This window comes from Sus scrofa, chromosome 14 (assembly GCF_054392235.1).
Source record: "Sus scrofa isolate SSC_HxYL_T2T_F1_AM1 chromosome 14, Sscrofa_HxYL_maternal_Yorkshire_Landrace_v2.0, whole genome shotgun sequence".
In the NCBI taxonomy this organism is placed as follows: Eukaryota; Metazoa; Chordata; class Mammalia; order Artiodactyla; family Suidae; genus Sus; species Sus scrofa.
The window spans coordinates 72,078,526-72,103,277 of NC_139396.1; the positions used below are offsets into that span (position 1 = coordinate 72,078,526).

General features: G+C 53.0%; 1 protein-coding gene and 1 long non-coding RNA gene across 7 annotated transcripts in view; one reads left to right on the top strand and one right to left on the bottom strand.

The window, feature by feature from the left end:
- KLHL22 (kelch like family member 22) overlaps positions 1 to 21,808 on the top strand; it is a 36,081-nt gene extending 14,273 nt beyond the window's left edge. For 4 of the 6 annotated variants that reach the window (XM_021072692.2, XM_021072689.2, XM_021072690.2 and 1 more), the window contains 4 exons: positions 6,577 to 7,295; positions 11,865 to 12,057; positions 19,466 to 19,699; positions 20,910 to 21,808. In XM_021072692.2, the coding sequence (XP_020928351.2) occupies positions 6,577 to 7,295; positions 11,865 to 12,057; positions 19,466 to 19,699; positions 20,910 to 21,275 (1,512 nt within the window). In that variant the 3' untranslated portion in view covers positions 21,276 to 21,808. Of the gene's footprint in view, positions 1 to 6,576; positions 9,838 to 11,864; positions 12,058 to 16,044; positions 17,619 to 19,465; positions 19,700 to 20,909 lie in introns of those variants that run through there. The other 2 variants (XR_014826106.1, XR_014826105.1) reach the window with 2 other exon arrangements.
- LOC146396678 (uncharacterized) lies at positions 18,982 to 24,551 on the bottom strand. Its single transcript, XR_014826108.1, has 3 exons — positions 24,242 to 24,551; positions 22,218 to 22,409; positions 18,982 to 22,060 (listed from the first exon to the last, which is right to left on the bottom strand). It is a non-coding gene; the product is annotated as an uncharacterized LOC146396678 (long non-coding RNA).
- Positions 24,552 to 24,752: the final 201 nt, after the last annotated feature.

Sequence of the window (24,752 nt, forward strand, 5' to 3'; positions counted from 1 at the left end):
GAAAAGACTGTCTTTTTCACATTTTATATTCTTGCCTCCTTTGTCAAAGATTAATTGACTGTAGGTGTCTGGGTTTATTTCTGGGCTCTCTATTCTGTTCCATTGGTCTGTCTGTCTGTTTTGGTACCAGTACCACACTGTGGTGTTTTTTGTTTTTGTATTTTGTTTGTTTGTTTGGTCTTTTTAGGGCTGCACTCATAACATATGGAGGTTTCCAGGCTAGGGGTTAAATTGGAGCTGTAGCCGCCGGCCTACACCAGAGCAACACAGGATCCGATCCTCGTCTGTGACCTACGCCATAGCTCACAGCAACACCAGATCCTTAACCCACTGAGCGAGGCCAAGGCTCGAACCCGTGTCCTCATGGATGCTAGTCGGGTTTGTTAACTGCTGAGCCACAATGGGAATTCCAGTACCACACTGTCTTGATTACTGTGGCTCTGTAATATTGCCTGAAGTCTTGGGAGGGTTATGCCTCCTACTTGGCTTTCGTTCCTCAGGATTGCTTTGGCAATTCTGGGTCTTTTGTGGTTCCATATAAATTTTTGGATTGTTTGTTCTCGTTCTGTGAAAAATGTCATAGGTAATTTGATAGGGATTGCATTGAATCTGTAGATTGCTTTGGGTAGTATGACCATTTTTACAATATTAATTTTTCCAACCCAGGAGCATGAAATATCTTTCCATTTCTTTGAATCCTCTTTAATTTCCTTGATCAATGTTTTATAGTTCTCAGTGTGTAAGTCTTTCAGCTCCTTGGTCAGGTGTATTCCCAGGTATTTGATTTTTTGAGGTGCAATTTTAAAAGGTATTATATTTTTGTATTCCTTTTATAATATTTCATTGTTAGTATATACAAATGCGACAGATTTCTGAATGTTACTCTTATATCTTGCTACTTTGCTGAATTTGCTGATTGGTTCAAGTAGTTTTTGGGTTGAGTCCTTAGGGTTTTCTATATATAGTATCATGTCATCTGCATGTAGTGACAATTTTACCTCTTCTCTTCCAATTTGGATACCTTTTATTTCTTTTGTTTGTCTGATTGCTGTGGCTAGGACTTCCAATACTACGTTGAATAAAAGTGGTGAGAGTGGGCATCCATGTCTTGTTCCAGATTTTAGCAGGAAGGCTTTCTGCTTTGTTCCGTTGAGTATTATATTTGCTGTGGGTTTGTCATAAATGGCTTTTATTATGTTAAGGTATGTTTCCTCTATACCCACATTAGTAAGAGTTTTGATCATGAATGGATGTTGGACTTTGTCAAATGCTTTTTCTGAATCTATTGAGATGATCATGTGGTTTTTGACTTTTCTTTTGTTAATGTGGTCTATGACGTTGATTGATTTGTGTATGTTGAACCATGCTTGTGAACCTGGGATGAATCCCACTTGGTCATGGTGTATGGTCTTTTTTATATGTTGTTGGATTCGGCTGGCTAAAATTTTGTTGAGGATTTTCACGTCTATATTCATCAAAGATATTGGCCTATAGATTTCTTTTTGGTGGTATCTTTGTCTGGTTTTGGTATTAGGGTGATGGTGGTGTCATAGAATGTCTTTGGGAGTGTTTCTTCTTCTTCAACCTGTTGGAAAAATTTGAGGATGGGTATAAGTTCCTCTTTATATGTTTGGTAGAATTCACCTGTGAAGCCATCTGGTCCTGGACTTTTATTTGTAGGGAGTGTTTTTATGACGTATTCAATTTCATTTCTAGTGATCAGTCTGTTCAGTTGATCTGTTTGTTTATTTTTTTCCTTTTTGTCTTTTTTGTCTTTTCTAGGGCCGCACCCCTGGCATATGGAGGTTCCCAGGCTAGGGGTCTAAAATGAGCTGTAGCCTCTGGCCTATGCCACAGCCACAGCAACAGGTAGGTAGCCGCATCTGCGACCTACACCACAGCTCACGGCATCGCCGGATCCTTAACCCACTGAGCAAGGCCAAGGATCGAACTTGATACTTCATGGTTCCTAGTTGGATTCGTTAACCACTGAGCCTTGACGGTAACTCCTGATCTGTTTCTTCTTGATTCAGTTTTGACAAGCTGTAAGTCTCTAGAAAGTTGTCCATTTCTTCTAGGTTGTCAAGTTTGTTGGCATACAATTGTTCATAGTATTCTCTTAGGGTTTTTTTATGTTTCTGCAGTATCCGTTGGGATTTCTCCTGTTTCATTTCTTATTTTGTTTATTTGGGTGTTTTCTCTCCTCTTCTTGGTGAGTCTGGCCAGAGGTTTGTCAATTTTGTTTACCTTTTCAAAGAACCAGCTCCTGGTTTTATTGATTTTTTTCTAATGTTTTTTTTTTTGTGTGTGTGTTTTTGTGTGTTTTTTTTTTTTTTGCTTTTTAGGGCTGCACCTGCAGTATATGGAGTTTCCCAGGCTAGGGGTCTAATTGGAGTTACAGCTGCTGGCCTATACCACAGCCACAGCAATGCCAGATCCGAGCTGCATCTGTGACCTACACCACAGCTCACACCAATGCTGGATCCTCAACCAACTGAGCAAAACCAGGGATCGAACCCACAACCTCATGTTTCCTAGTTGGATTCAATTCTGATGTGCCACTGTGGGAACTCCAATTTTTTCTATTGTTTTTTGAATCTCTAGTTTATTGATTTCCTCTCTGACCTTTATGATTTCCTTCCTTCTGCTGACTTATAGGTTTTTTGTTTGTTCTTTTTCTAATTCATTTAGGTGTTGGGTTAAGTTCTCGATTTGAGATTTTTCTTCTTTTTTGAGGAAGGCCTGTATTGCTATGAATTTCCCTCTGAGCACTGCTTTTGCAGTATCCCATAGATTTGGAGTGGTTGTGTCTTCATTATCATTTGTCTCAAGGTATTGTTTAATTTCCTTCTTGATTTCCTCATTGACCCCTTGGTTTTTTAGTAGCATGTTGTTTAGTCTCCATGTAGTTAGTTTTTTCTCATTTCTTTTCCTGTGGTTGATTTCTAGTTTCATGCCATTGTAGTCAGAGTAGATACTTGAAATAATTTCTATACTCTTAAATTCATTGAGGTCCCTTATATTGCTTTCATGTTTTTTCATTTGGTTTTCTGTCTGCAGTCCTAATTGGGTGATTTCCATTATTCTATCTTCAAGTCACTAATTCATTCCTCTGTATTATTCATTCTGCTCTTTAGTGCCTCTAGCTCAGTTTGTGTCTCTGCACATGAATTTTCTAACTTTTTTATGTTCCTCCGTATATTTTCCAGTTCCTTTCTAGAGGGATCTGCAGGAGTTCCCGTCGTGGCGCAGTGGTTAACGAATCCGACTAGGAACCATGAGGTTGCGGGTTCGGTCCCTGCCCTTGCTCAGTGGGTTAACAATCCGGCGTTGCCGTGAGCTGTGGTGTAGGTTGCAGACGTGGCTCGGATCCCGCGTTGCTGTGGCTGTGGCATAGGCCAGTGGCAACAGCTCCGATTGGACCCCTAGCCTGGGAACCTCCATATGCCGTGGGAGTGGCCCAAAGAAATAGCAAAAAGACAAAAAAAAAAAAAAAAAAAAAAAAAGGGATCTGCATTACTGTTCATATCCACTCTTAATTCCTTGATATTCAGCCTTAATTCCTTGAGTATTTTATTTTATTTTCCTTTTTTTCCTTGTCTTTTTGTTTTTTCTATGGCCGTACCTGCGGCACATGGAGATTCTCAGGCTAGGGGTCCAGTCAGAGCTGTAGCTGCCAGCCCATGCCAGAGCCACAGCAACGTGGGATCTGAGCTGCGTCTTCGACCCACACCACAGCTCTCAGCAATGCCAGATCCTTAATCCACTGAGCAAGGCCAGGGATCGAACATGCAACCTCATGGTTCCTAGTTGGATTTGTTAACCACTGAGCCACGATGTGAACTCCTCCTTCAGTATTTTCACTACCTCCCTTTTGAACTCAGTGTCAATCAGCCTGCAGAGGTCTCTTTCATTGTTTGCTGCTTCATGTGAATTCTCCTCTTCTTTTAGCTGGGAATGGTTTCTGAGCTTCCTCATCTTGCTTATGTTCTTCTTTTTCTATGAGTTTAGGGAACCAAACTGTAGTCTTGGAGGGCTACTTCTATGCAAGAGCACCGCTTTGTGGTTTGTAGGGGGGTTACTATTTATTTTGGTGTGGGAGTTTGAATATTAGCTGTCTCTTTCTTTGGTGTGAGCAGGCTGTTATCCCCAGGGTGCTGAGTGTGTTTTCAGGGAGAAGGAGGCAATGGGTAGGGCTGGTAGTATCTGGTTGCTGGGCTCTTGACAGCAGCAAGGACCTGCAGGAAGTTGGCACAGGCTACTCCTAGTTGCAGGGCCCTGGGAAGTGGGAATAAGCCTTAGGCAGATTTACAAGGTGCCCAGAGCATTTGGCAGTGGCAGCAGCAGGGCGTGTGAGTTCCCAGGGGAGTGAGAGCAACAACAGGTAGTGTTCAATTGCACTGCCCTCCTCTGAGGTGATTGGAGGCACAGGTGGTGCCTGTTCAGGGACCCTTAGTGGTAGCAGGACATGCCCACCTCTGGAGGCAGTAATAACTTCAGTGGTTTGCCCCTGCCACCTGCAGATCATGCAGGAAGCACCCTGTCTCACTTAGCCCACATAGGAGGTGCTGCACAGGCTGCTCCTAGTTTTAGGATCCTGGGAAGTGACAGAGGTCACACGTGTGGGCACTGTCCAGAGCCTTCGACAGTGGCAACAGCAGGGTGGGTGTGCTCCCAGGGTTGTGAGAGCACCAACAGGTGGTGTTCGATCACAGTGCCCTCCTTTGTGGTGCCCTTGAGATGATTGGGGCCACAAGTGGTGCTTGTTCTCCGACCGCTAGTGGTGGCAGGCCACACCCACCTCTGGAGTCAGAGATAACGGCAGTGGTTTGCCCCCGCCCCCTGCAGACCATGCAAGAAGCACCGCTTTCTGCTTAGCCCACACAAGAGGTGCTGCACCAGCTGCTCCTAGTTGTAGGGTCTTGTGAAGGGATAGTGATCAAGCATCTGGATGCTACCCAGAGCATTTGGCAGTGGCAGCTGCAGGGCTGGTGTGTTCCCAGGCGAGTGAGAGCAACAACATGTGGTGCTTGGTTGCAGTGTCTTTTTTTTTTTTTTTGCCAACCCTTGAGGCAACTGGGGCCACAGGTAGAGCCCACTCACAGGCCCCCAGTGGTGGCAGGCCATGCCTCCCTCTGGCCTCTAAGAGGACCACCGCAGTCTGTCTCTATCACCTGTAGCTCACACAAGAGGCACCATGTCACACTTAGCCACCCCGCTGCCCTTAGTCCACCCAAGAGGTGCCTAGCCACCCCTAGCCTGCACAGCAGCCCCCAGTCTCCCATAGCCTGAGCAAGTGGCTTCTCACCACCCGTAGCCTGCACCAGAGGGGCCCCACCCTCAGAGTTCGGGCGCAGGGAGATTCCTATGTGGTCCGCCCCTCCTCCTCTCGCCCTCCCTAGCAATGGCACCATGCTTCTCCTGTGGGCCCAAACCTCCTGGGTTCCCTCTGCCATGGCGTTCCACTCCTCAGCCTGTGGCACACTGTTCGCCCATCTGTGGCACACTGCTCCTTAGACCCTCAGGCTGTCCCCACACAGCCAACTCTAGTCCTCTCCCTGGAACTGACCTTCGGAGCATTAAGTCTTAGCGGCCAGCCCCCTCACAAGCATCTCAGACTGTGGTATCCAGGGCCGTGGTGCAGATGATCAAAGCAGCTCTCACTCTACCTTACCCTCCTCAGTCCAGCTGCTGTGCTTTTCTCATGACTTTGAGGTCCCTCCGTCTAGGCTGATCTTTCCATCAGTTATGTGGCTTCCCAGGGTGTGGGCTCCTTTTCTCCTTCACGGCTCTCTCCAGGAATGCTAGTCCTGTCCTGATTCCTTTTCTCTCTCTTTTTTTCTTTTGTTCTACTCAGTTATGTCAGGGGTTTCTTGCCCTTTTTGGAGCTTTAAGTTCTTCTCCCAGCATTCAGTAGATGTTCTGTGTGAGTCGTTTTGCGTGTAGATGTGTTTTTTTGATGTGTTTGTGGGAGAAGGTGAGCGCGATGTCTTACTCCTCTGCCATCTTGATCCGCTCTCTCAAACTCCAAAAGATTTTAAATGTTTATTAATAAGCTTCAGATTCCAGCAGAATTACTCTGTGTAAGATTAATTTCTCAGTGGTGCTGGATAAGGGAGAGATTCCCATTTTGAGATGTTCTAAAATCCTGTTTTGCAGCAGAACTCAGCAGTCCCTGGGGCAGTTTTCCTTCCTTCTTTGGTTACTTAGTCCTGGGACATCCTCACCCCACAGCCTGGTGGCCGTTGTCCTGCTTCCTGCTTCCTGCTTTTCTGGAGATCCCATGCTTTTGATCTGAGAGGCAGCTGACTTATATGAGGGGCTAGCCTCTGCCAGGTAGATCCTCTCCATATCATCCCTGTCCTCTAGGTGAGGGATCAGGTTAACTGACCACTTCCGAGCCAAGATATGAGCCCTGCCAGATGGTGAGCCCTAGGCATCCCCATGTGTCGAGGGGCAGCCGGCCAGCCTCTGGGTCGGGAAAGGTTGGGCAGAGGAGTGGAGCCCGCGGAGGCCAGCTATGAGCCATACACCCGCCTTGCCTTGCCTGACCTGACAGGTTTGTTCTGTTCACAGATCCCAGAAATTATCCACTTCTGCTGTGATTTCCTCACACCCTGGGTGGATGAGGACAACATCCTCGACGTCTACCGGCTGGCCGAGCTCTTCGACCTGAGCCGCCTGACCGAGCAGCTGGACGCCTACATCCTTAAGAACTTTGTGGCCTTCTCCCGGACTGACAAGTACCGCCAGCTGCCACTGGAGAAGGTCTATGCCCTGCTGAGCAGCAACCGCCTGGAAGTGTCCTGCGAGACCGAGGTGTACGAGGGCGCCCTGCTCTACCACTACTCCCTGGAGCAGGTGCAGGCCGACCGGCTCCCACTGCATGAGCCCCCCAAACTCTTGGAGACCGTGCGATTCCCCCTCATGGAGGCCGAGGTCCTACAGCGGCTGCATGACAAGTTGGACCCCAGCCCACTGAGGGACACAGTGGCCGACGCCCTCATGTACCACCGGAACGAGAGCCTGCAGCCCAGCCTGCAAGGCCCTCGGACCGAGCTGCGGTCGGACTTCCAGTGTGTTGTGGGCTTCGGGGGCATCCACTCCACGCCATCCACTGTACTCAGCGACCAGGCCAAGTACCTGAACCCATTGCTGGGAGAGTGGAAGCACTTCACTGCCTCCCTGGCCCCCCGCATGTCCAACCAGGGCATTGCTGTGCTCAACAACTTCGTGTACCTAATTGGAGGCGACAACAACGTACAGGGCTTCCGCGCCGAGTCCCGGTGCTGGAGGTAGGGGCCTTGGCTGGGCAGTGCTGTCACGTGGGGGTTGTGAGCCCAGTGGCTGCCAGGCATGGCGCCACGGGCCAGCACAGTCAGCCTCTCGAGTTGGCCTGTGGCTGTTCCATGGAGTCTGGGATGATTGGGAGAAGGTGGTGGCAGTGAGTTGGAGAGGGGCCTGTGATGCTGCCTTGTGCTCTTGTCTTCCTCCTCAGGAGCCCACTCGCCCACAGCACACACACACCCGCCCCTCCATCTTGTCGGTGAGAAGCTGGCTTGCGACTGCACCGGGCTGATGGGGGCCTCAGCGGGAAGGGCCGTTGGCCTGGGAGGGATGGGCCTGGCCACCTTGCCCTCCCTCTGCCTCACGCCTCTCATCCCTGCCTTCCCCTGCGTGTCTGCTCTGTTCTGCTATCCTGACCATAGGTTCCTGATGCAGAATGGCATCCAGCCCGGGGCAAGAAAGGCGCACAGGCGCCGAACCTCAGGCCAGATCCCCCTCTGCCCTTGGCCCTGTCGTCAGCCACATGCTGGGCGTGAGGTCTTCAGAGGAGGCAGTGGTTTCAGTCAGTCCTCATGGAGGCAGTGATCTCACAAGCCCACTTGTGTGGCCTGAGCTGGAGAAGCAGTGCAAGTCCTAACAACCTCAACTACCACTAGGTCCCCACATCCCTCCACCCTTCTGTGATCTGGTGTCTTAGGATCTGGGGCCCGTGGGAACTTCCTGCCCCACAAGGTGGAAGATGGCACTGCAGAAGGAGAAATTGCCACAGGCTTCTGGCAGCTGTGCAGGTGCCAGCCACGATCATTTCCTGCTCTGTCTTGGGGGGCAGGTCTGGCCTGGCCCTGCCCCTCCGATGGTAGCTTGGGGACCACAGGCTTCCTCTGCTCTCCCAGCCCCAGGAAGTGGTCACCTTATCGGACTGGTGAGACCCAGAGCCTGGCAGTACTTGAGGTCAAAGGGGAGGACTGGCCCAGGTAGACCAGGGTGGGCGGGGTGGCTGGGGGAGCCGCACCTTCACTTTCTCCCAGACCTGGTGCTGTCCAGTGGGTATGGCAGCCCCAGGTTCAGGCCTCCCTCTGGCCAGGCCTCCAGAGCCTGTCCTGTCATGTGCCGTTGATGCCCGTCTCCCTTAAGACTGATGTGTTTCCCTGTGGTGAACGTGTGCTGCAAGAAGCAAGCGAACCCTGGGAAGTGCTGGTGTCGTCCTCTGTGATTGAAAGCCATAGCCTCAAACTCCAGGCAGAGGTGGGGTCACTGTGGCAGGTGGGGTTGGTGGGACCTGCTGGGTAGGGGGTGCAGAGCGGCTGGTGAGGTGGTGGGGAGTCCCCAAGTCTCATCTCTGCAGAGCGAGTTCCATTAACTTCCTGGCGGACCCTTAACACTGCCTGGTGGATCTTAGTTTGAGTTAAGAGTTTGGTTCTCTGCCCTTTACCCTCTCATAGTTCACCACCCTCAGAATCTATAGGCTGTCAGGTATAAGATGATGAGATTTTGCAGTAAATCAGCATTTGCATTTTGAGAAGTTCAGTACTTGCTAGGTTGTGTCTTAAAGCATTGTCAAAGCTCTCTTGGAACATGTTGTTCCTGCCCTGAGCTCTCATGTTTCTCTTTCCTTCCCTTGATCGAATCTGTGTGGTCCACGTGGCTTTGCCACGTTTCCCCAGCAGCAGCTCTATGGGCTGCTGGACTCTGCACACCCCTGATGCCATGTGCCCCAACCCTGCTTAGGATGAGAACTTCTTTCTGTCCTGAGGCATTTTCATGACTACAATTTTTTTTAAGTAATTTATTTTTTGGCCATCCCACATATTTGACACATGGTGTTCCTGGGCCAGGGATCAGATCTGAGCCACAGTTGAGACCAACACTAGATCCTTAACCCACTGTACTGGGCCGGGATCAAACCTGTGTCCTGACGCTGCAGAGACACTGATGATCCCTCTGTGCCACAGTAAGAACTCCAACTGTGAATGTTTTAGAGTATATTTCAGAAAATGTTTTTAACTATAATGGACTACATCACTAATCATGGGAAGGCCAAAGTCATGGAAACTCACAGGAGTGATAACCAAGTTCCTAAGGACCTCAAACATTCTTGTGCCAATTCTAGATTTTTCTTCCGAGTCTGCAATAGGCTGGTCCAGTGTCTACGTGAAAGTGACTAAAGGTTTTAAATCTTTATATGCAGTAATTAAGATTATCTTTATTAGAAGATATTACTTGAGGCCTTATTCTGACGAAGTGGACATTTAAACCAACAAGGAGGAAAATGTGAGATGCAGAGCACAGTGGGGAGATAAAGAATGAGCAGAACTGTGGTTATGTCTAAATTATTGGTGTGTGGCATCTTGTGTTTGTGCTTATGTGTTTGTTTTGCCCTAAATCTCTCTCTCTTTTTTGTTTTTGTCTTTTTGCCTTTTCTAGGACTGTACCCTCGGCATATGGAGGTTCCCAGACTAAGGTCCAATCAGAGATGTAGCTGCCGGCCTACACCAGAGCCACAGCAACACGGGATCCCAGCCGCATCTGCAACCTACACCACAGCTCAGAGCAACGCTGGATCCTTAACCCACTGAGCGAGGCCAGGGACCGAACCCGCAACTTCATGGTTCCTAGTCAGATTCGTTAACCACTGAGCCACGATGGGAACTCCAGCCCTAAATCTCAAACTACAAATCCATGTGAGCTCAGCCCAGGCAGCTGTGAGGCCAGAAGCCAGAGGAATGTCCGGAGGGTCTCTCATTGGTGGCAGTGGGCCAGAAGAGATGTGGCCCAGCTGGACCTCTGCCTTCTTGGCCTCCTTGGCTCCACTCTGTCCCCATCTTGTCCCTCCACAGCACCTGCCCTTAAGCAGAGCACTTGCTACTCTGCTCCTTTTAGCCCGTTTCCCAGCCTACTTGAACAGGGGGCTCTTGCCTCGGGTCTCCACTGTGCTCGTCCACAGTGGGGGCCAGTGGTGTTCGTAGAGTGAAGGAAGGATTTCACTGCCAGTGACCTTACTCCTCCTTCAAGTCCTTGAGCAGATGGCATGATCCACTCTGAGCCAGGAGCACCATGGAGGTCTGGGAATAGACAGGAGCATCAGTCCTCCAAAGACTTTATCATGTGCTTCGTCCCTCCTGCAGCACTCAGGCTCGGGTCTGTGTGGCCCACACACGTCCTTTCTGTCCTGTGGGCCTGTTTTCCTGGGCTCCTGCTGGCAGGGGGGCTGCAGTGGGAAGAAGCGGCTGCTGTGTGTCTACCTTGCATTTGGGGCAAAGGCTGAAATAAGGAGCGTCTGGCATAGGGCAGGGAACAGTCCTCTTTGGAAGGTCTTACTGCAGAAAAATAAAACACCAGAAAAAGGCTGTAATTGTGCGGGGGCCATTGTGCAAGGGGGTTCCCATGGCAGGCGCTCAGGAGCTGGTGCCTGGGTGCAAGCCCAGGGAAGGGCCTGCACAGTCGGGGAAGAGGGCTTGGGGCTCAGGCTCACAGGTCCTGGCTCAAGGCTCTGTGGTCTTCTGTGTCCACTCACTCAGTGCTCCTGCCTTGGGGACAGGGAGGGGGAAGGGGCAGCCTGGGGCGGGGGCTGGGCCTGGGCTTTGAAGGGCCACAGCCACAGGGCTCAGGCCTGAGGATTTGGGGCTCAGCTGGTGAGCACGGGGTCAGATAGAGGGAGTGCAGGGTTCCACGTAAGACAGGTGGGCAGCTAGCTGGAGGGGGTGAGAGCCGTCGACAGCGTGAGGAGAGAGCACAGGGCAGTCACCGGGCACTGGACACAACTGGGCTGAGAAGGTGAAGCCCTTGGAAGCAGGAGAGTGGGGCTGGGGCAGCTCCTACAGGGGCGTGGAAGGGAGCTGCTGCCTGGGGGTTGGACTTTTTTATGAAAGTTGATGGGGAAAGTAGAAGGCGGGGCTGTGACTTGGGGGCAGCTGTGTCCCCTTGAAAGGGGCATGGAGGTGGCCTGATGTCAGGAGAGCAACCTTCAGCAGCAGCGCTAGGCTCAGCAGCAGGGGCTCCCCCCGCCCCTTGTCCTGCTCTCTAGGCGGCCCTCAGCCCAGCAGTGCTGCTCCGGCCACTTTCCTAGAGTCCCCAGGGCCCCTCATTTGAGGTGCCCACAGCCAGTGAGGTAGTGTCCACTCCTCCAGCTGGGGAAGCCAAACCCTGCACACAGGGGATGCACAGAACTTGACAAAGGGGGCTGAGATGGGAGCCTGGTGGGCCCGCCTGAGGGAGTGCTGGCTGGAGGGCTGGAGGCTCTTGCGCCCGTCCAGTTGAGGCCACAGTTGGGGACCTCATGATTGAGAGTGGGGCCCTGGGGACCTTGAGGTGGGACAGGTGGGGTGGAGGTGGCTGTAGGAACAGCTGTTGGGCAGCTTGGGCCACCCGCAGTCTAACACTGGAAGAGCCTGGCTCTTGGCAGAAATCCAGGAGACTCCTGGCCCCACCCTCCAGGCTGTATGCTGGGGACACACTTGTACTCGTCATCGCCATGGTGGGTGGCGTGGCTGTTGGGGGTGTGTGCTGCTGTTGGGGCAGCTAATGGGTCTGCTGGCCGACTCAAGTGGTCAGTGACGCCTGTCCTGTGTCCCCACAAGGTATGACCCGAGGCACAACCGCTGGTTCCAGATCCAGTCCCTGCAGCAGGAGCACGCTGACCTCTGCGTGTGTGTCGTGGGGAAGTACATCTACGCAGTGGCTGGCCGCGACTACCATAATGACCTGAGTGCTGTGGAGCGCTACGACCCCGCCACCAACTCCTGGGCCTATGTGGCCCCACTCAAGAGGGAGGTAAGGAAGCCCCTCCAAGAGGGTTCTCCTTCCCGTTCCTTCCCAGGCTATGCAGAGTGAGCGGGAGGCCTGGCCAGCAAACCCAGCCCAGGTATCAGGGTCCACACCCCTACAGACTCTGCTTTTAGGTTAGGGTGTGGAACCCCTGAGGTTGAGCTAGCCACCGAGGAGAGACCTCTTCCCCAGAATTCCGCCCTCACAGTGGTCTTGTACCTTGGCTCCAGTCAGCTCCTTTAACTCTGCAGCCAAGTGTAGACTGAAGATTTCCCCTGTCTATCCCTCAGCTCTGCTGGGGCACATCCACTGATGTTAAACTGGAGGGATGCTGAGAGGCAGGGCCCTGTGGCATCAGACCTACTCTACAGGCCCAGAGCTAGAAACACTTTAAAAGTTGTATTTTTTTTTTTCAATCATGTGTATCCTACACTGTAGCTTGGTTTGTTCCAGCTTGAGGAGGAAAACTGTTTATTGTGCAAAGACAATGCTTTCACCCTGTGCACTCGGCTGGGACCCTGGACCCAAACCCTACACAAGACCCCAGGCCAAGAGAGGTCCTTGCCAGTCTCCTGCATGCATCTTGGGTCCCAGCCTTTATGTGTAGGCTTTGTGCGCATAAGGGCTGGCATTGTCTCTTGCAGCACCTGCTCTGCCACACTGGCCCTGGGCCTTGGCAGGAACTCCTGACCCCCTGATCGTCCTCCCACCCCCTGAACCCTCCATCTTTCACCCATCCCCAGGCCCATGGCCTCAGATATGAGGGCTATTCCTGACGGGTCCAGCTCCTCTCCACAGCCCACCAGCACCCCAGAGAGGCCAGGGAGCCCCATGGTGGCTCCTCCCAGGAAGGGAGAGTGGCCTGCCTCTGGGGAGGAAGGCCCTCTGAGGGTACTTTCTCCCTGTTCAGAGGAAGGGGGTCAATTTTTTTTTTGGGAAATCCCAGGGGTCCTTGAGACCTGATGGACTTGGAGGACCTGGAGCTCTGTCCTGGAGGAAGTGGTCATGTGGGAGAGGGGCTCCAGGGGCTCCCTGTCTGGGCAGTGGGGAGGCTGCACTTCTCAGTGTGGCCACAGAGGGGCAGCCTTGGCCTTCAGCCAGCTTCTCCCTTGTGTCCCAGTTCCCTTCTTCCTTTTTTCATCCATTTGTTCCTTTAGTAGCTATTTAGTAAGCACCTACTGCATATCAAGTCCTGGGGATCCAGTGGTGATAGAAAGTGACCAGCGTTCCCCCTGGGGTTTGCAGCCTCACAGGAGAGGCCATTGTTAACCCCTAAACAGATGAGTGAAGTGAGCGCTGGTGGAGGAATTTGAAGGCCAAGCTGAGCGCTGCTTGGGGAGGGGCTCTGGCAGGTCAGACCTCAATGGGCTGGTCGGGGAGGGTCCGTCTGAGGAGCTTCTGGTGAGACTTGGTCCACCGGAGATGGGCGGGCGGCTGCTGGGAGAGGCAGGAAGGACCTTCTGGGCTGGGCGGGCCTTCATCTTTTCTTGGAGAGGGGGAAGGGGCATGTCTGGGGGTGGTCCAGGCAGAGGCAGTGGTGGCTGTGCTGTGGGGAAGGAGGATGTGGTTTGGAGGTACACGGATCAGACATGACTATGGGCCAGATGTTAGGAATGAGAGATGCTACCAACACGAGCACCACGGTGCATGGCTGGGCCATTCCCCTAGAGGACAGGGGGGTTTGGGAGTGAACAAGAAAAGGAAGGGCTCCATGTGGAGCAGATAGGTATGAGATGCTGTGGACATCCCCTTGGGAGGCAGGCTCTGGGAGTCAGTTCAGGCCGGGCTGGCCGGACAGCTGGCTGCAGCCGGCTCAGAAGCAGGCCCACAGGCCTGGGAAATAGATGTGCAGCTGCTCCAGGAGGCCTTCAGAGTGTCTGCAGGGATGGTGGCTGGGCGGGCTCACATGGCTAGCTGAGAACCCACACTCCTACCTGTCTCGGGGACCCACCCTGGCGGTACCATTAGGAACTGGTTAGGAACTGATGTGCCCCCAGGGAACGAAAGCTCCCTGCCCCAGCAGCAGCAGAGTTCTCTGGTCTCTGGCTCTCCTCTGGAAGCCCAGGGCCAAGCATTGCCTTCTTGTGTTTCTAGAGGAGAGGCGGAGGCCTCTGCAGGAGCCCTTTTCTGCTCACTTAAAAGTCTCCCCAGGGAACTTGTACCTCCAGGGAGGTGGATAGATATGTTCTTCCTAGTTCTTCCTGCTCAGTACAACCTAGAACTCTGGACAGACTTCAGGTGCAGAAATGTTGGGAGAAGACAGCTAGGGGTCTGGGGACCTGAGGAACAACACCGTTCGATAATACATCTCCTGAGTTTCCTTTTTGCCTTGTGTGTCTCAGCCTCAGATCCAAAGAGGCCAACAGCCAGAAACAAACTTCAACAAGTGTATGAAAGTTGAAATCATACGGTGTGTTCTCTGACCAAAATGGACTCCAGCTATAAACCACCAGCAGGAGTTCCCTTGTGGCACAGCAGGTTAAGGACCTGTCATTGTCACTTGCGTTGCTACTGTGGTGTGGGTTCAGTCCCTGGCCTGGGAACTTCTGCCTGCCCAGGTTTCGGCCAAAAAAAAAAAAAAAAAATGAAACCACCAGCAAAAAGTTAGCAAGAAAATCTCTATAAACAGTTGGAAACTGAGCAACTCATTTCTATTATAACCCTTGGGTCAAAGGGGATAATAAAAATACTTTGATCAGAATGAAAATGAAAAAATAACTCATTAGATTTTGTGGCACCCCAGCTAAAAGGACATTTGTAGTACTATAAGTATACGTTAGGAAAGGGTGAAAAAAAATCTCAAGGCGTTCCTGTCATGGCTCAGTAGTTAACGAAGTAGGTGTGCCTATGAATCTGACTAGCATCCATGAGGATGCAGGTTCAATCCCTTGCCTTGCTCAGTGGGTTAAGGATCCGGTGTTGCCATGAGCTGTGGTGTAGGTCAGAAATGCAGCTCGGATCCTGTGTTACTGTGAATTGGAGCAGCTACAGCTCCAATTCAACCCCTAGCCTGGAAACCTCCATATGCCTCAGGTATGGCCCTAAAAAGCAAAAAACAAACAAACAAAAAAAACAAGTCAGTAATCTAAGCTCCTATTTAAAGAACCTAGAAAAAGAAAAGAGCAAAATAAACTCTATGCAAGCAGAAGAAATAATAAATACCAGAACAGAAATCAATAAAGTTAAAAGCAGAAAAACAATAGAGAAAAGTTCAGCTGGTTTCAGAAGATCAATGAAATTGGCAAATGTCTAGGAAGCTTGATGAAGAAGGAAAAGTAGACAAAATTCCAAGAATGAGGGAGTTCCCTGGTGGTGCAGTGGGTTAAGGATCTGGCATTGTCACTGCTATAGTGTGGGTTTGATCCCTGGCCTAGGATTGTCCACATGCTGCAGGTGCAGCTAAAAAATAAATGCTGGATGGAGTTCCCGTTGTGTCACAGTGGTTAACGAATCTGACTAGGAATCATGAGGTTACCGGTTCGATCCCTGGCCTTCCTCACTCAGTGGGTTAAGGATCTGGCTGTGAGCTGTGGTGTAGGTTGCAGGCGTGGCTCGGATCCTGAGTTGCTGTGGCTCTGGTGTTTGCTGGTGGCTACAGCTCTAATTAGACCCCTAGCCTGGGAACCTCCATATGCTGCGGGAGCGGCCCAAGAAATGGCAAAAAGACCAAAAAAAAAAAAAAATGCTGGAGGGAGTGTGGAGAAAAGGGAACTCTCATACACTGTTGGTGGGAATATAAATCGATGCAGTCATTATGGAGAACAGTATGGAGGTTCCTTAAAAAACTAACAACAGGGAGTTCCCGTCATGGCGCAGTGGTTAACGAATCCGACTAGGAACCATGAGGTTGCGGGTTCGGTCCCTGCCCTTGCTCAGTGGGTTAAGGATCCGGCGTTGCCGTGAGCTGTGGTGTAGGTTGCAGACACGGCTCGGATCCCGCGTTGCTGTGGCTCTGGCGTAGGCCGGTGGCTACAGCTCCGATTCAACCCCTAGCCTGGGAACCTCCATATGCCGCGGGAGCGGCCCAAGAAATAGCAACAACAACAACAACAAAAGACAAAAAGACAAAAAAAAACAAAAAAAAACAAAAAAAAACAAAAAAAAACCACAACAGAATTGCCATATGATCCAGCAATCCCATTCCTGGGCATGCATCTTGAAAAGACAAAACCTCTAATTCAAAAAGATACACGCACCTCAGTGTTAATTGCAGCACTATTTACAATAGCCAAGACCAAGACAGGGAAGCAACCTAAGTGTCCATCCACAGAGTAATGGATAAAATAAATGTGTACATATATACAATGGAATATGACTCAGCTTTAAAAAAAATGAAATTATGCCTTTTGCAGCAACATGGATGGAGATTAGAGATTACTGTTCTAAGTGCAGTAAGTCAAATACCATATGATATCGCTTATATGTGGAATCTAATGAAAAATGATACAAATGAACTTATTTACAAAACAGAAACAGACTCACAGACATAAACAGACTTCTGGTTATCAAATGGGTAAAGGAGGAATGGATAAAGTAGGACCTCGGGATTAATAGATACACACCTCTGGGAGTTCCCTTTGTGGCTCAGTGGTTAATGAACCCGACTAGGATCCATGAGGTTGTGGGTTCGATCCCTGGCCTTGCTCAGTGGGTTAAGGATCTGGCACTGCTGTGAGCTGTGGTGTAGGTCACAGATGAAGCTCAGATCCTGTGTTGCTGTGGCTGTGGCATAGGCAGGCAGCTCCAATTTGACCCCTAGCTTGAGAACCTACATAAGCTGTGAGCGCGGCCGTTTAAAAAAACATAAAGAAACATAACCATGTTTATGGATTGGAAGACTCAAGGATGCTGGTTTTTCCCAAATTGATATATAGTGTTTAAGTCAATTCCTATGAAAATCCCAGTAAGAGTTTTCAGAGATGTAGGTGAAATTTTTGAATTTATATGGAAAGGCAGAGGGTCTGGAACACCTCAGATAGCTATGAAGAACAATAAAGCAGAGTTCCCTGGTTGTCTGGTGGTTGATAGGTGGCGCTTTCACTGAAGTAGCACAGGTTCATCCCTGATCTAGGAACTGAGATCCCACATCAAGTAGATGCTGGCCATAGCCAAAGAAAGGAGTAAAGCAGGGAGACTCCGTGCACCTGGCTTTAGACTCCTGTAGACATGCTAATTAAGGCTGTGGTATCAGTGGAGTAGACACAGAGGTCAAAGGCACTGAACAGAGAACTGGAGAGTCCCACACGAACATGCCAGCTGGGTTCTGACAGAGATGCAGCAGCAGGTGAATGGAGGAAGGGTTACCTTTCAGCAAACAGTACTGGAGCTACTGGATGTCCTCAGGCAAGAGAAGGGATGTTAAGGGAGTTCCCATTGTGGCTCAGCAGTAACGAACCCGGCTAGCATCCATGAGGACACAGGTTCGATCCTTGGTCTTGCTCAGTGGGCTAAGGATCTGGTGTTGCTGTGGCAGTGGTGTAGGCTGGCAGCTGTAGCTTCGATTGAACCCCTAGCCTGGGAACCTCCATATGCCTCGGATGCTGCCCTAAAAAGCAAAAAAAAAGAAAGATGTCAACCCAAGTCCCACACCTTGTACAAAAATTAACTCAGAGTAGCGTATGGACTTCTGTAAAATGTGAAACTACGTGGCATTGAGGAAAATATAGAAGAAAATATTTGCCATCCAGGGTGAGACAGTGAGTACTTAGACTTCACTCACAGCCCCCGCCCCTGGAGCACAAGCCTGAAGAGAGAATGATAATTGGACTTCTTCAAAGTTGCAAGTTTTTGTTCTGCAAAATACCATTAAGAGGATGAAGGGAGCTGCAGTGTGGGAGAAATATTTACAAAGCAGTACCTGACAAAGGGCTAGGATCTAATATGTATTGAGAACTCTCAAGGCGAGCCGTTTCTGTGGGATGGACACGGCCAAGACACTGACAGCAACAGCAGCGCCCCGGCCACTAGGGGGTGCAGGTTCAAGAGCTGCTGGGAGAAAACCACGGCGGGAACTGCTGAAGTGAAAAAAACGTGCCTGGACTGAATGCTGGCAGGGCCACCAAGAACCTGGGTGGCCCATAGGGTGCTGGTGGCGTGTGAGTGGTATGGCCACGCTGGGAGAGTTTGGAGCACCTTTAGAAGTAAATTTCCAACTGCCATGTGCCATCGTGGGCATTTACTCCAGAGAAACAAAAACTCAGCACAGATATTAGAGCAGATTTATTTTAACAGACAGAAACCGGAAACCAATTGGATGTCCTTCCGTGGGTGAGGGGCTCATCCAGTTGGCAGGTACACATGTGACAGGCAGGAAACTCGGGCACCATGCCTGTGCGGATGAGCAGGTCACAGAGGCTATGATCCAGGACTCCACCCACCTAACCCTCTGGAAAGGATGGCATGGGGGAGAGGTGGCATTGCAGGGACTGAGGGAGGGAAGTGGGTATGGCTGCAACCGAGAGCTCCTTGTGGAGACGGAACACTGTGTCTTAAGTGTCAGGGTCAGCATCCTGTGATGTGCCGAGTGAGGTGCTGCAAGGCTGTGGTGTGCTGAGGTCCACTGGGTCCTGGGTCCTCTGACCCAGGAGCATCAGGGTGAAGGATGCGGAGCCAGAGGGTCCATGTAATTTCTTACATGTACTCAGGATGGAAACTTTGAGAAAAGCACCTCCCCAGATCCCCACCATTGATGGGTGTCCTGCCCACAGCTCTGTCCCCTTCCTCCCACCCTGTCTACCTCACCAGCCCCTGGCCGTGTCTCCCACAGGGCATGCCCTGTGGGGCCCTCTCCCCGCAGGGCACACACCCAGCAGGAGGGCCTTGAGGGTCCTGAGAGAGGAGGCTAGGGGGCTGGCTGGGCAGCAAGGATGTGTCCCCTGGGTGCTTTGGGCAGGGGTATATTCCCCCCACACCCATCACTCAAGATTGTTCTTTTTTTTTTTTTTTTGGCTCTGCTTGTAGCATGTGGAAGTCCCCGGGCCAGCGAGGGAACCTGAGCCACAGCAGTAACAAGGGAACTCTAGATTTTTTTCAAGATTTTTCTTAGAGTTTGCATCTCACTTTTGTGCTCTTCATGTGCTATTGTTTGTTTGTTTTGCAAAAAAGCAGATTTCAAAAGCGGGGTCTGAAGGCTGGAGGATTGGGTGGCGCTGGGAGTGTGGAGGGCTGGGGTGACCAAGGGTCTCTGAGGATAGTGCTTTGGTGCCCTGTGGGTTCCCCCGTGCAGGGGACAGATTCTCTTCCTCCCTTGTAGAAGCTCAGCATGACCTTTAGGTCCTGGAATCACCCCCATGGGGAAGGGCCCTGCTGGGTGATGGCTGCCTGGGGGCGGAGCTGCAAGGTGAGGGGCCACTGTGGGGTGATGCTGGGCAGGCCCCACCGTTGACCCCACCACCCTCTCCCCTCGGCTGCACAGGTGTATGCGCATGCAGGCGCCACACTTCAGGGGAAGATGTATATCACCTGCGGCCGCCGCGGGGAGGACTACCTGAAGGAGACCCACTGCTATGACCCAGGCAGCGACACCTGGCGCCCTCTGGCTGATGGGCCTGTGCGGCGCGCCTGGCACGGCATGGCCACCCTCCTGGACAAGCTGTATGTGGTCGGGGGCAGCAACAATGACGCTGGCTATAGGCGGGACGTGCACCAGGTAAGTGATGTTCCTTTCCCTTCCAGTTGTGGCTGGCGAGGAAGGAATTGTCAGGTGGGGCTTCTTCCTTTTAGTAGACTGTTTTGTGGTGCAGCCTTGGGTTCACTGCAGAGTTGAGAACCACTCACTGAGAACTCAGCCCCACCAAGTTGGGAGCGCCCGGATGGGGCCTCCAGTGTGGAGAACCACTGGCTTCTAAGTGTCTGGTTTTCTGTTACTGCTGTGACAGATCACCGCAGGTGAGCAACTGGAACAACAGTTCCACGTCTATGGGTCTCACCTGGTGAAAAGCCAGGGGCCACCAGGGTCTTCCCTTTGTGAAGACCTGGGAGAGTCTGTGTCCTGCTCACTTGGTGTCAGCAGAATTCAGTGTCTTGTGGTTGCAGAACTCAGGTCCCAATTGCTTGCTGGCTGTTGGCTGAAGCTCTTCTCAGCATCTAGAAGCCTCCAGGTCCCATCCTAGGCCCCACCTCTTTCATGCCAGCAGCCCAGCTTGTCCCCTTCTGTTCCCGTCAGACCTTCCCTTCTGTTCTCAAGGTCTGTGTGATGAGGTGGGTCCATCCTGAAAGTCAGGAAAACCTCGATGTTCAGGTCCTAGTACGCCTGCAGAGTCCCTTTGACCACATGAAGCACCAAGGGCTCCTTTGTTGACATTCCCACTGCTGCAGGTGCAGAACCACAGGCCATGACTGTGGAGTCCGAAGGTAGCGTCTGTATGGCACTTGCTAACTGCACAGTGCTGTCCTGGCTGGTCAGGCAAATGCACAGTAGGACGGCTTCACTGTACCTTCTTGGGCTTTGTGCCTTTTCTTCCCCCAGCTGCTAGTTTGTTCCTGACGTTTCATTTTGCATTTCTTGGATTATAGAAGATTGATCGTTTTGCCATGTATTTGTTTACTGTGTGGGGTAACGTTGAAGAGAATTTTGGTGCCATCCTTAGCCGGCACCCATTTTCTTACTTTATCCGCAACACTCTCCAGCCCGGGTGTTGGGTCTGAGTCTTCAGCCCTGGGGGTGGAGGGGAGTGAGCTGGCACCCCAAGGGGAAATACTGGCAGACAAACTGGGAAGCACCCCCCATGCCTGGGGTGGGGAAGTCGGGGCTTGGCTTTGGCCTGGCCGGAGCCCTTCTTGCGGGGAGTTGCCCTCAGCTTCACAAGCATCCAGGGCTGGCCCCCAGGTGCCCAGCATTACTCCGGCTTGCCTTGCAGGTGGCCTGCTACAGCTGCACGACCGGGCAGTGGTCGTCGGTCTGCCCACTCCCAGCGGGGCATGGGGAGCCTGGCATCGCTGTGCTGGACAACAGGATCTACGTGCTGGGCGGCCGCTCGCACAACCGGGGCAGCCGCACGGGCTATGTGCACATCTACGATGTGGAGAAGGACTGCTGGGAGGAGGGGCCCCAGCTGGACAACTCCATCTCAGGGCTGGCGGCCTGCGTGCTCACCCTGCCACGTTCCCTGCTCCTCGAGCCGCCCCGAGGGACCCCTGACCGCAGCCAGGCTGACCCTGACTTTGCCTCCGAGGTGATGAGTGTGTCTGACTGGGAAGAGTTCGACAACTCCAGCGAGGACTAGGGGCCTAGCTGTCGGGGGTTGGCAGCGGACCCGGGGCTGCGGCTCCCTCACCCTGCCTTACCCAGCTTTTGTACCTGCCCTGGCAGGTGGGCGGTGTTCTCTCAGCTCTGCAGGTCTGGCTGTGGATCACCCTGAGGTGGTGGGAAGTCTTCGAGATGGGAGATCCGCAGCCTTTGAGGGAGTCCCCAGGCCCTCCCCTCCTTCAGCTGGGACAGGATGTATCCACCGGCCATCCTGGCCTCCCTGCTCCCTGCTTCTGGTCCCTTCTGGTTTGAGAAGGTGCCTCTCTCCCAAGGGACCTGGGGGCTGACATCCAGCGAGGGGCCGAGGCACATCTTGCCCCTTCCATGGGCAGGGAGGGGCGGGAGAGCCTATCACTTGTGTAGCTGCTGAGGGCCCGAGGGTCTGTGCTCCCAGGGGCCCAGGGGAGCAAAGATGGGGCACTGGCCTGAGGCCAGTTCTAGTGATGAAAAGATGAACTGGGCTTTTCTGACTCCATGTTGTCAATAAATGAAATAAATCATCTTCCACAAGGTCTGCATTGTTTTCCTTTGGCCCTGGCCTCGCTTCCTTTTGTAGCCTGTCCAGGGCTGCAGCCCAGATTGGAGCCACTGGGAGGTGGTGGGAGTCTGAGAGTCCACCCCCAGGCTAGAAGGGTGTCACCACAGCACCTGCCCCAGTCTGATGACAAGTGGTTGTCTTCCTGCTTGAGCATCTTCCCTGATGAGGCCTCAACTTCTCTCTGGCCCCAGGTGGCCATCTCAGTCCCAAGGGAAGCCTGGCACCTGGGGGTACAGGGAAGACACTGCATCATGAGAACCCTGCCCAGGCCTGGGCCTGCCCCGCTCCCCGGTCTAAGGAGGCGGGGAGGGGGAACAGCATTCCTACAATTCCTACAGGTGGGATCCCATGCTTCCACCCTCTCCCACCAAGTCCTCCTACCTTGCAGGCCCCCAGGCCCAAGATGGAGTGCAGGGATGAAGCCCCAGGGCTCTCCTCTCTGGGAGGCTCCATCTTCTCTGCCCTGCTTTGCCCAGTGCCTGCTCCTGGTGCCTGGTCCTGGAAGGGGGCAGAGGGGCAGTGTGCGCCCCTCGGGAGGAGGAAGGAAGGGCACACAGGCACCACTCTGGACTCCTGTAGTGTAGGGTTGAGGCGGTCATCAGGTGATTGCTGCCTTTGGGTCCAGGTACCCTATTCCCTAATCCCACGGGACTTCATGCACTTATACTTCAAGTGCAACCCAGGGTTGACCCTGGTGGTCCTTCCAATGGGACAGGATGGCCACTTCTCGAGTGTCATTCTCCTGCTTCCAAGGGTGAGATGCAAGGATGCGAGCCTGGAGTAGGGACCCAGCACTTCCTGTCTCTGCCACCACCCTGCAGGCCAGGGTAGCAGTTCCTGAGGTCCCCAGAGGTTCCTGGGGAGGAGGAGGACCAAATAAGTCTACCCCCTCCATCCCCAGTGTGTCTGAGCTTGCTGGTGCCATCTCCCCCAAGTCACAGCTTTGCAAGAGACCCCTGGTCTGCAGGGGAGGAGGGGAGGGTCTGTGAGGCCCTACAGAGAGAGCATGGGGTAGGGTAGACATGAGCCCAGAAGGGGCCGAGTAGCACCTGGCCCTGCCTCTGTCCAGCCTAGCATTTACCCACCACAAGCAGCTCCTGCCCTGGGACTGGGCAGTAGGCTCACCGGCATGGCAGGCTCTCAGGCCCTGGCACTCAACCGTCCCTCATGGCTCAGCCCTCTGCAAAGTCCTCCTCCTGGAAGCCATCCTGGCTAGAACTGGTTAACCCAGGCTCCTGGCTCCCACAGTTTGCCTGCGTGCTGGTCAGTTGTGTGGGTGCCCATGAAACCACAGCCTCCTCATCCTGGTGTTCACCTGGCACCAGGCCAGGGATGTGGACTTGGGCCTGCCCCTCAACACCTGAACTTGCCAGCAAGTGGGGGTCAGCTGTGATGGGGCAGGTGCAGGGGGCTCTGGGTCTGAGATGAGGCTAGAGACAGTATTGTCCTGTGGGCGGTGGGAGCAGCCAGACATAGGTGGCTCACAGATGGGGCTGGGTAGAGATGCAGCATCAGGAAGTCCTGGTGGTGCCCCTCCAAAAAGCTGGGAATTTGGGGTGGGAGGCAGCTGGTGGGAGGAGATGATGGGGTTTGTGCATGAACCGGCCAGCTGAGGCGAGTGCTTCTCAAGCAGGCAGCTGGGTGGACAGTGCAGCCACATGGACCTCTGCTGGCTTCTGTTGTGGCAGCCAATGGGGGTTCTGTGGGAGGGGCCCCTACATAGGGAAGGGCACTGCTGAGATCAAGGCCATGCCCAGACGGAACTGCCCAGAAGTGCTTGGTCTGTTTACTTGTCCCACGGAAGTGTTTGCATTCGTGACCACATGGGTGCAGCTTCCCCGGCCACCTTCCCCAACTTCTGCCTCCCTCCTGGACCAGCATGGCTCAGAGAGGGGACCTAATGGTGGAAGGCCCCTACCCTGCTCCTCCCCAGCCCACCTTCTTCCAGCCTGGTGGTGCCCACAGCCTTGGACCTTTTAGTGGCCCTTATTCCACCCTCCCAAATGGGCTATCCAGGTACCTGAGGCAGGACACCACCGTCCCCTCAGGGGTCTGCATGCAGCCTGCTCCCTGGGAGAAGGCAGGTGCCCCTCCTTGCCCAGGCCCTTCTGCCAACTCTCAAGTCCCCAGAAGCCCAGCTCATCACTGCTAGGACCCAGCTGCTAGCTTTCTGTTCCATCCCCTGGCTTACCTGCCGTCCCTGCTTCCCCTCTGCTTCCTGGCCTGGGGTTCCTTCTCCTCCCTGTCCCCTTCTCTGCTGCCCCTGCTCTGCTCTGTGCTGCCGCGCACCCTCCTGATGTAGTAGCGCCCATGCTTCCAGCCCTGACTCCACCTTCTGGACTTTTCCTTTGGTGACCTCCTGAAACCGACGGAATCCCTGTCAGGTCCCCAGCCCTTCTCCACACCTTGACAAGAGCTGTAGGGTCTCAGTCCCAGGGCGGTCCTGCCACTTCCATTAGTCTCCCTGACCTGCCTTCACCTCCACTTTCTCTCGTCGGAGCCCACGGGGGTGCCATTCTCTCCAGTCCATCCCTATGCTCCCCAACCTCCTACTCAGGCCTCTGGTCCAGACCGAGTCTACCCATAGGCCTCGAGCATCCGGCCCGCCGTAGCTTGCAGGCTTTGATTGCACTGATGGCACAGCCGGGTACTAGGCAGGCCTCTGGGGGGTGCGGGTGGGCAGAGGCCGGCTTGCAGCCTTGACCTGGCCGTTCTGAGGCGCTGCTGGCGGGGGCGCCGAGGGAGCTTCGGTGCGTCGCGCCTCGTCCCCACCTCCTTCCCGTCCCTGGCCTGGCCTCGCAGGGAGCGCGCAGGGGCCGCTTCTGGGGTGGGTGTCTGGGGAGGGGAGGGACACGAGCGGCGGTCGGGGATTCCCCGGGCGGGCCCCTTCCAAGTTTGCCCCCAAGTTTGCGCGCG